Source organism: Sycon ciliatum, chromosome 8 (genome assembly GCF_964019385.1).
Source record: "Sycon ciliatum chromosome 8, ocSycCili1.1, whole genome shotgun sequence".
In the NCBI taxonomy this organism is placed as follows: Eukaryota; Metazoa; Porifera; class Calcarea; order Leucosolenida; family Sycettidae; genus Sycon; species Sycon ciliatum.
In genome coordinates, this window is record NC_088650.1 from 22,005,595 (window position 1) to 22,017,142 (window position 11,548).

The 11,548-nt window shown below is 49.4% G+C and overlaps 1 protein-coding gene across 1 annotated transcript; it reads left to right on the forward strand.

Annotated features, from left to right (window-relative positions):
* The first annotated feature begins 3,365 nt into the window (after positions 1-3,365).
* LOC135822328 (fez family zinc finger protein erm-like) lies at positions 3,366-10,531 on the forward strand. Its single transcript, XM_065335072.1, has 3 exons — positions 3,366-3,851; positions 4,177-4,409; positions 7,278-10,531. The coding sequence occupies exons 2-3, from the start codon at positions 4,196-4,198 to the stop codon at positions 9,581-9,583; spliced, it is 2,520 nt and encodes an 839-aa protein (XP_065191144.1). The 5' UTR covers positions 3,366-3,851; positions 4,177-4,195; the 3' UTR covers positions 9,584-10,531.
* The last annotated feature ends 1,017 nt before the right edge of the window (positions 10,532-11,548 follow it).

Below are 11,548 nucleotides of genomic sequence, written 5' to 3' on the forward strand. Positions count from 1 at the left end.
TGTGGACCTGTCACCAAATGGGAGCCACACCATCGCACAAACTGCTCTGTGTGTGCAAGCCAGAAAAAAAGGGGCGCAAGCGCGCACCATGCAAAACCAAAAACAGCATTGCGAGGTGCCGCACTCCTGACAGCACCCAGCCACCAGAGTGATGATGGATCACCTGCACACGCAGCCGGCAGCAGTGTAAGTGGTCTAGATATCAGTGCAGAATGCATACAATCAAGAGCAGCGCGACAACATCGTGCAATATTGCCGCTTGACAGGGACAGATTTTTGGACAGAAATGCGGTGCAAATTTGCATCATTTGTAAGAATGCCGCAGACGGTATCCTGGAAACAGCATGCTGCAATGAGCTGAGTTGTGCAGAGTGCATAAGCGAATGGCTCAGCACGAATAACACATGCAAGTCTTGTAGCGCTGACATGGCTGCATCATCGATGCGCACGCCCAGCATTAGTCTAGTCAGGGTTGTCAGCAGCCAGTCCATACACTGCGACTTCCACGAGCCATCGCTACGTGGATGTCCTGAAGTCGTGCCGCTGCATGACTTGCAACGTCATGTCAACATGTGCCCGTTCAATCCCGCAGAGACGCCATCATGTAGCACAGCACGTAGCCCGCCGCCGAGTACGACACCTATCCGCTCAGTGCGCCCATCGTCAACAGTGGCTGAGGTTCTAAGTGCTTCTCCGTCGAAGTTGAAGGGCAATGTGGCAACCAACCTCACTGCACGCCTGGTCACGGCTAGGGCAGAGGGTGGCAGGCTGGAGGTGAAAACTGGCGAGGGAGGCAGGGGCAAACCGCAAGTTTACCAGCTTACACCAGAGTGCAGTATACCGTCAACCGATGCGTCTGCCTCAACACTCAAACGCCGCGCTGCTGAGCTGACCCGAATTGCTGAGTCCGTTTGTGGTGGATCGGATGGAGCTCGAGTGCAAATGATTGCTGGGCTGAAGCGGCTCTCATCAGCTGCACAGCAGGAGCTCTTGCAGGAAGCTGGCTTGAAGTGTAGTTCACCTTCGCCTGGCACCGCGCTGGCCATCAAGGCAGACCTCCGACTGCCATGGAGCCAATTGAGGAAGCTGCGGCAGTGGCTCAAGGTCTTCGGAGTAAAGTTGGAGTCTGAGCGTTCTATACGAGAGTTCATCGCGAAGACGCTGCCCAGCTACACCGCTACAGAGCTGCCGATGTCGAAGCGGAATGGCGATGTCTCCATGGCTGCCACTGTATTTTTTCCGGACCTTGTCGCTGTTGTCATGCATTTCCTCGACATCCTCAATGAGAGTGACAGCTTGACATGGCATTCAGGCACGATTCCACAGTCCGAAGTATGGCTCAAGATTGGCGGTGATCACGGAGGAGGCAACTTTAAGTTAAGTTTGCAGATCGCCAACGTACTAGCACCGAACGCAACGCACAACACCATTCCACTGTGCATATTCGAGGAGAAAGACACTCCGGCCAATTTGAAGACTGCTCTTGGACAGTATGCTCCACAGATTGAGCATTTGCAAAGCACGGTATGGAACGGCAGGCAGCTGAGAGTGTACATGTTCGGCGACTACGAATTTCAGACTATGAACTACGGGCTGTCAGGTTCTGGCGGACTGCGTCCATGCTTGCACTGTTTGTGTCCGAAGAAGGAGATGGCCAATCCAAATGATGATAGAACAGATGCGCATAGACAGGCACGCACACTGACTACATTGGCTGATGATTATGGCAGATTTTCTGAAGCTGGCTCGCAGATATCACAGGCAAAGCACTATAACAATGTCATTCGTCCGTGCATATTGCCAGTGCCCGTTGAAAATGCAATCATCCCGGTGCTGCATCTCGACTTGGGCATCTACACATGGATGTTTGAAGCCCTTCTGAAGGACCTGCAGGAACTGGACTCGAAGCTTGCTTCGAAATGCAATGCTGACACCAACGATGCTGGTACGTTCACCAAGTTGTGTGCCCTCCACGAGAAACTCCGCTGCGCACAGTTGCAACTTGACCAAGCCGTCAACGAACAGCAAATGGTCCAACAACAGATGCAATTTGTAGCTCTCCACATCCAGAACCAAGCGGAACAGGCGTTACTGGCATTGGTGACTACTCTACAGCAAACATGTCAGGCAGCAGTTACGAAGACCCAGCAACACACTTCGACTGTCGACGCCTTGAAGGACGAAATTGCCAAGCTATGCCGCAGTAAGGACTTCAGTGGCCCATGCGTAGCCTCTGTGGAGCCTGTTCTCCAACACCACAAGATTGAACGTCAAGTGTACCACGGTGGTGCTTTCATCGGCAATCACGTCCACCAAGCCTTGAAGCCCACCGTGGCCGCTGCCATCAGCCATGCTCACGTACCAGTCATCACGTCCAGGTGTCCAGTCCTGGCGGAGGAGGCCCAAACAATAGCATCTTTACACGAGAATCTGATGAACAGCTACGCTTCTTGTCGAGCTATCTTCAGTCACAGCCAGGCAGTTTCAGCAGACGAGATGGATAAGCTAGAGTCTGAAGTTCGGCGCTTCTTGAGTATGTGCAGACGACACGTTGTGGCACGGCGACTTGGAAACATCACGCCGAAACTTCACCTGTTAGAGAATCATACGGTGCCGCTCATCAGGAAACTTGGCGTTGGTCTGGGCCTGCTCGCGGAGCAAGGGGCAGAGAGCTTGCACGCCAGTCTCAACACCCTCAACGCCATCTATAAAAACATACCAGGAGACCTCGCCAGGCTGAAAGTTGTCGCCGAGCAGCATCTGCTAACAACCACCAAAGAAGCCAGTACGCTGGCTCCTCGTCCACAGAAGAGGAAAGCCGAGGACCAAGGTCCAGTCTCCTCGTAAACAGGTAAGAAGACAGCGTGGTGACAGCAATGTCTGTCTTCGTGTTTTGTATTTCCAACGCTCCAAAGAAAAACATTTGGAGCACCAGATCATGCTCCTCTTTCAAATTTTCAAACGATCTTCAACTGTTTGCGTTTTTTGTGTCGAATCATACTGAAAACCAACTTGGTTTTGTTACTATTCACAAGAATTTACCGATTCGCATCGAGTTTCCAAAACTTCTCTAAAACCCGGTGGAACGACGCCATATTGTAATCTGGTCAGCCGCGGACAGCCGTGGCACAGCAGTCACTCAACACGACCTGGGACACTCGTCGCACACCAATCGTGAGTACTGCGGCCAAATACTGAAATAGCGTGGGACTACGGCCTGCCTGGTTGAGCCACTACAGCCTGTACAGGCACTAGTCTGTGGCACCTATGCACCTCATCATCAGGCTCATGAGTCATGTACATGAGCTGGCGATCGAGTGGCATGCGTGCGTGTAAAGTGAGTTGCTGCCACAAAATGCATGGTGGTGGCCAATCGACCTCCAAGCTCACTTTGTGCACACTAGCGCCAGCCGGAACGACAGGGAGTGAAGTGAACACACTGTGCTGCGTAGTGTGTACTACGCACAGTAATCAGTACTTCTGTTCAGAACTCCGCGCTCCGCGCTAGCAGTTCGCTGCAAGTCCAGTAGCCGTTCTATTTCAAAGGGGCCTTGGTCGCTGCAGCTCAGTGTGTCATCAAAGTTCAGTGGCGTCATGGCGTAGTACCCTGTCGTAATTCCCCACTGCTTCAGAACCGTATTTCTTGCACGCCATTGTCCACCGGAGAACAGAGATACTACTTAGAGCAAGCGGTAGCATTGCGTTTTTAATTGCGACGACCAGGATCTACTTCTGTGTGTAGTTTGAATGTTCTAATTGCTCATCGCTGGAGATATACGTGGCGTCGTAGGCAACTTCGCAAAGTCAAACAGCAGCAGCAGGAGTGTAGCCTATAAAGACTCGAGCGCAGGGTGAGTTTGGGTTAGTTCTCGTTTTGTTGAAATCTGAAATCAAGAGCTGCGCCTGAATATACGTACTGACTGACACGGACTGTCTGCGGTGGCTGGATTGGAAACTTCGTGTGTACAAATTACCAATCTCCCCTGATCGCTGGCTATTGCGCTTAGTTTTGTGCATGGATGTATGCGTAGCACTTCAGTAGTCCATTTTTTGTGTGATTGCTCACTTGTCCGGAACACACCGACGTTACGTTACTGTACTGTAGGCCAGTGCGCGCGCTGTCCGAAGAAAGCAACTTCTAAGTTGTAGTACGGTTTCTCATATTCTGTGTAACAGTGCTGGATCCTGGAAGAGCATGATTAATAGCACAAGAAAGCTGCTGGTTTCGCAGTGCCAGAATGCTGATGATGGCGACAAGACCGTGGCAGGACCAAACCCGGACGATGACCAGGCTGACGCGAAAATCAAGCCTGAAACACCAACCGTTGGCGTGGAGAAAACTGCGTCGTCTGCTTCTCTTGTTGCGGAGAATAAGTCAAGCGAAGGAAAGAGCAGTTCTCTTCAAAAGAGTGAGTCGATTTGTTTAGATTTATGTGAACAGGTTGCGCTGCGCTTGTACGTGTACGGGTGTTTGCATGTGCGTGTGCGTGCATGCATGAATATGTGCGCATGCCTATGTGTGTGTGTATGTGTATGTGCGCGTGTGTGTGCATATATGTGTGTGTGTGTGCGTGTGTGTGTGTGTGTGGTGTATATATAATGTGTGTGTGTGTGTCGCACTCCCGTAACATTGTGTATTTACTTTGTACATGTAAAATGAATCGTGTGACAGTTGGAATGGTTCTGACATCTTCTGTCCAGATCATATTACAGAGGGTTTAGCCTTAGCCTTAGTACAGGTACTGAGTTGGTGCTTGCTAAACCGCGTAATGATTATGTGACCCGTGTTGCTTTGTGTGCTGTACGACGTCTACTATGCCAGTCAGTGATACCGCTGGCCCTATCACTGCAGACTCAGCACACTCACTGCATTACTAGCTGTGACCAGTCCTGAAGGGGGGGGGGGGGGCACGCCAAGGTGATGCTGCCATGTGCTCAGCACTTGCACCATTCACGCAGAAAGAGAGAGAGAGAGAGAGAGAGAGAGAGAGAGAGAGAGAGAGAGAGAGAGAGAGAGAGAGAGAGAGAGAGAGACAGAGAGAGAGAGAGAGAGAGAGAGAGAGAGAGAGAGAGAGAGAGAGAGAGAGAGACAGAGACAGAGAGAGAGAGAGACAGAGAGAAAGAGTGACATAGAGAGAGACACAGGGAGAGACACACACAGGCTGAGAGATGGAGAGACGGAGAGGGAGAGAGAGAGAGAGAGAAAGAGAGAGAGAGAGAGAGAGAGAGAGAGAGAGAGAGAGAGCGTTCTGTACTAGTCTGTAGTCTTACTTCCTACTGTCGTGGTCATTGAAATCCGATGGGATGAGTGGGGCCGACACCCTTACTGCTTTCAGCGTGTACATGCACTATAGTTTACGTACATGCTGTAAAAATGGACCAGCAGTGCTCGTGGCCGCAAGGCCAGCACCCCGTGGCCGCAAGGCCAGCACCCCGTGGCCGCAAGGCCAGCACCCCGTGGCCGCAAGGCCAGCACCCCGTGGCCGCAAGGCCAGCACCCCGTGGCCGCAAGGCCAGCACCCCGTGGCCGCAAGGCCAGCACCCCGTGGCCGCTTCACTTCTTGACGGATTTCAACGTCCGCGCCACAGTGGTAGTAGTAGTACAGTAGGTATCGGTTATAGCGTGGGTGTTTGAAAAACGACTTTCCATTCTTATTTCCCATGTTTCTTACACACGATAAAAATTTAATAGTGTGACGTATCATATGCATGTGCGCATAGCCAGGAAGATCATCATACATGCAACGTAGTGCTACTGTGTATGCGGTTGCTCATACTTCCAAAGTAGTCCAATACTGGCCCATAGGTTCACCATGTGGCTGAGCAACATGAGTTATATGACCACAACAGATGCACTTGCAGCATTATGATGCAATTCGAGTCGGTTCAGAACTGTATCGGGCAGATGTTATTACTACAGGCGATACACTTTGTACTAATCTGGCATGTTTTGCTACACAAAGTCCATTCTTAGGACCGATATAATTGTTCTATTACACGATAACATTGCTTGTAAGAATAAATATACACATGAAACCCATGTTATGATTATGAAAATAGGAGAGTTCATTCTTGTAGGCAGTCTATTCTTTTCCACGACCACACTATAACCGATACGCTCTGTAGTAGTAGTAGTAGAAGTGCATGTACAACCATGAACTGCTGATCCGAGTACCTAAGCACTGACTGAGTAAGATCAATAAGACGTCAGATAACGGTAGCAACTGAAATGCGACCGCTAAATGTTTACATAGAAATGTCACTGGGCCACTGGGCTACTGGGCCACTGGGCTACAACGAATTTCAGTGAGAAGCGTGCATGCCAGCAAAGCTTGAAGATTAATTTTATGTCACGTGGGAAATTGTGGGCAAAAGTTATGCCCAAGTTATGCACAAGTTATGCCGTCATCATCCCAAGCCAGCATTCAATGAAGCCTTGGAATGTAGCTTGTGCTCGGCTCGATGGCGCTCGCCTTCCCTTCTTTGGAATTGGCACTAATATCCATGAACCTTCCCAGTTGGAAGGCCGTTGGTTAGCGCTATCGAGCAGTGCTCAAGCTGACTTTCAAGCCGTGGAATGTCTCAATACTCCCTGTCAGTTTTGTGCTAGATTGTGCACGTCTGACTGTTCGAAATCTGGTTTAGTTGGTGGACTCGATCGCATTACTTGTGCCCACAATTTCCATGTTACAATTGTTTTCCTTGGCTCACCATCTGAGTTCTTAATTTTATGTCAATTACTTTCTGGCAATTCCAGCGAATTTTAAATGAAGAAATTTCAGCAGACACATGATTGCACAGTTGTGCATGGCATTCTGAGTTACAACCGGCACAGAGCCTGTCTGACCACTGTTTGACCACTGTTTGACCACTGTTTGACCACTGTCTGACCACTGTCTGACCACTGTCTGACCACTGTCTGACCACTGTCTGACCACTGTCTGACCACTGTCTGACCACTGTTTGACCACTGTCTGACCACTGTTTGACCACTGTTTGACCACTGTTTGACCACTGTTTGACCACTGTTTGACCACTGTTTGACCACTGTCTGACCACTGTCTGACCACTGTTTGACTGTTCTGCGGTATGCCTCCACGGCATTTCGAGCACTCTTTGCATACGAGGTGCTTCCCTCGTAAGTTAGAACTGTAAGTTAAAACTATAAGTTAACTTACTCAAATAAACACGTGTGTGTGTGTGTGTGTGTGTGTGTGTGTGCGTGCGTGTGCGTGCGTGCGTACGTGCGTGTACGCACTGCACTATTTGCTACCTAGACAAAAAACGCAACAGCAAGATCAATGTGAATGGCTTCTCTGATGAACCATCGTCACACCATCCCAGTGGTGATGAACCATCTCCACACCATCCCAGTGATGCCAGTGATTCGATTTCGAGCACCACCAGCACTGTCCTTTCTGCCAAAAAGAGAAAACGCCAATGCAGCAATAGGACGATTCCTAAGCGAAACCAGAAAAGGAGTAAAAAGGCGACGCAAGCGTGTGAATCAACACAGGTCCTTGACCTGCCTGGTCCTTCATTGGGTTCTTCGTTCAGCAGTGGCATTCCTTCTACTCCTGCTGCTGCTGCTGCTACCGTCGCATCACCATCAACGTCATCACCGTCATCACCGTCATCAGTATCAGCGTATGACAGGTTATTGGATGATGTGGAGTCACGGTCTATGAGCAGTTTATCAGAAAGGCACAAGGCGCAGGAGCACAAGGCTAACAAGAGTAGATCTTCATCCTTGAAAAGTAATACAGCACAATTCTCTGACCAACACCAGCAGCAGACGCCGCGAACCGCCATTTCGTCGGCTCTGTTTGGAGGAAGGCGAAGGAGGCAACCGGAGTCATCATCGAACCTTGACGACCTCCCATTGCCACCTTGTCAGGGTCGTAGTAGTAGTAGTAGTAGTAGTAGTGTCACGTCTGCAATTACTGAGCCCAAAATCTACAGCCCAATGGTGCTAGTTGCAGATTTATCAGCATTCAAAAGCATACCCAGTGCTGCCAAGACAACGGGCGTGCTTGTTCATTCGACTCCAGCTAGCGATCCTGCGCAAGTCAACTCTCATAGTGCTGCTGCCCAGGCTAGCTCCACCAGTGCCAAAACAACCTCCATCGGTACCCAAGCCACCGCCACCAGCTCACAAGCAACCTCCACCAGTGGCCAAGCAACCTCCACCAGTGCCCAAGCTAGCTCCGCCAGTGCCCAAGCTAGCTCCACCGGTGCCCAAGCTACTTCCCCCAGTGCCCAAGCCGCACAGACAATGGGGCTACTGGTGACTTCTGAAAGAATTAGGGTAATAAACGTGGACTCTTCTCTGTTGGCTATTGATGAAATGACGAATGGCCAGCCATTGTCAACGTTACCCACATTAGTTGCAGCAGCGACCTCAGTTGGAATGTCTCAGCCACACTACCGTAACACCAGCCACAGCCAGCACAATGAGATACCTGGTCATGATACCATTGTCTGCCCTAAGCCCATTGTAGCTTCAATGTACCTCCTGCAGAATGCATTGCAACTGCAAGCTGAAGGCGTAGACAGCAACAGCAACAACAACGGTGGTCGCCAATACCGATGTGCAAAGTGTAACCAGTTCTTTGATGACCCTGTTGCACACCAGAGACACCCTTGCCATGGAAAGCAAAAGCAGCTCTCCTGCGAAATTTGCGGGAAGAAGTTCACAAAGCGTGGGAACCTGGCATCCCATGAACTTCTTCATGCAGCGCAAAACAACAAGGTATTGTATGCGGCCCGTCAAGAGGCAGTAACTACGGCCAAGCCCTACAAGTGTGATAGCTGTAATCGGTCTTTTACACATCAAAACACACTTACCAAGCATAAGAGAGTGCATACCGGTGAACGGCCGTTTCCATGCGCATCGTGTAGCAAGACTTTCCGGCAAAGATCTACTTTGAAGGAGCACATGCGTGTACACACCGGCGAGCGGCCGTACAAGTGTGATGTGTGTGGCAAAGCCTTCAGCCAGTCTAGTATGCTGACTACACATAGGCGTATTCACACCGGTGAAAAACCAATGACCTGCGAGACGTGCGGACGAGGATTCAGTGACCATTCGCATTTCAGCAAGCATCGACGCAGCCACACGGGAGAAAGGCCCAATCAGTGTCCGGTGTGTGACAAGAGTTTTGTAGCCAGCTGCGAATTGAACAGGCACATGCTGACTCACAATGGCGAAAAGCCGTACGCATGTGATCTTTGCGGACAAACGTTCAGGGACCCCAGCCATTGCAGACGGCACCGGCGCAGAAATCACCCAGATGTGGAAGCACCATCAAGAACGGATAAGGCGGAGAAAATGACATCGTCAAACGATGATGGCATCTCTAACGATGAAGATGATGTTGAGTATGACGGCCATGATGATGATGATGATGATGATGATGATGATGATGATGATGATGATGATGATGATGATGCCGGTCATCCTGAGGACGACGATGCTGGTCATGCTGTGCCTACTGAAGATGCTGAGGATGGCGAGGAAATAGAACAAGCCAAGCGTGATGTCTCCTCTCCCTCTCCAAGTGGCCAAGATGAACAATGCTGAGAGCATGGCTTCTCTGCTCCTCGAAATGAGTAGCGAGATGGAGAATACCGTGACAAAGGATGATCCATCCACGGAGAATAACATTGGCAAAGGGACAACACTGAACTGATATTATTGCCATGCGTAGTGATGGAGATAGACATGACCTGTAGGAATAGCACACTATATGACTGGTCACAAAGTCACGGAGGAACACGCACACGCACACACACACACACACACACACACACACACACACACACACACACACCAAACACCCATCCATCTAGACCTATGATTACCAGACTAACACCGACCACCTGAACAAATCATCCGACTCTAGACTATCCGCTGCTGCTGCTACTCTTGCTGGTGGCTTAGATAGTCTGCAAACAGAAGATGACTTTCTAGGATCCAACTTGTCTTTTTGTTTGTAGTCAATAGATATTGCGGTGCACGGCTGTAGAATCAATCTTTTTGTTTGTAGCCACTAGGTGTTGCGGTGCAAGGCTGTAGAATCAATATCGTGGTCGCCAGATCACCCACTATGGCACTACTTTTGCACTGCACAATTTTAGGCTGGATAGAACACAGTAGCGCTGAGATAGCTTGCAACAGTTAGCTGTGCTTATAGTGCACACCGTGCTCAGCCACGGTATTTTGTACATTCTTAGTCTAGATATTTACTTCAGATAGGTTATCCCAGAGTCTGGTGGGAAAAGAATAGCTTGATAGGATCTTTCTTTATAGCCGCAGATTGTTCACCATGTTGCGGTTTAGCATAGGCTATGTTCAAATTGCTAGCTAGAATTATTATGGGCTGACTTTAGCTGCAGTCTCAATCTGTATTGTTGTCTTCTTACTGTCTTATGGTTATGTAACTGTCGTTGGAAATGTCATCTCTGATTGTATTCAGGATTATTCTTGAGCAAACCAAACTGATGTGTGTTGCTCTACAGCTCAGCTAGATACTTTCTATGGTGTATGTGTCTGTGCATGGGTCACGATGATGCATGCGTATGTGGGTATGCGTGCATGTATGTGCATGGAATGGCTAAGAGTGTGTGCTACAGAGGACCAGCAAATTAAGTGTGGATGGTATGAATGCAGCACTGCAAAATCAGTCTTGGGTTCGTTTTTAACGGCATGCTGGGAATTTCAGAACAACTCCCTAATCTACTAAAAATAGTGGTAGAAACTTTGGTGATAATTTCGTAGGAAAGTTGGTCAACTTTCCTGTAAATTTATCACTGAAGTCTCTACCACTATTTCCCATTGTTGTGCCCAGCGCGCGGGCTTGCGACTAGCTGTTTGGGAGAGGTGAAAGTGTTGCGAATGACCGAGGGTCCTCAACGTCTCTTCTACCCATCCATGAGCGACACTAATTCATGCTGCTATCTGGTGTTCACGAGGTGATTGTTGTGCTGCAGTGTCATTTTTGTATCTCTGGTGGTAGTTTGGCCTAGCGAGAACTACCGTATATAAGTGGTGCTCTTCAGGCACAATCTTCCTCAGTTTAATCAACTCTTCAGGCACAATCTTCCTCAGTTTAATCAATTCTTCAGGCACAATCTTCCTCAGCTTACTTTAAAAGCTCAACTGATGAGCAGTGAATTCCCCGAAGCACTGTGTATTGAGCAGGGAATGGTGCTTTCTGGCAGTTTTGTCGAGTAGAAGATTCGATGGACTTCTCATGTGCTCTGGATGGTGGTGGTGAGTCAATCAATTGAAGTCAGCTGATGCAAGCCCCAGTGCGGGGAGAAACCAACTTTCCTATAACTTCACAATCAATTTGTTCAACTCTTCCTAATCAAAACCAAGATGGCCCAATTGTGCCGACGCAATGGGCATGTGAGCTGTGGGTGTAATAAGGACAGTCCGGAGTTCGGACCCTGTCCGATAGGAGTATGTTAGGTTACAGTGCTCACAGACCTGTACGACGGTGCAGCAGTACGCGCAAGGGAGTGACACAAACAAAAAAAAGCA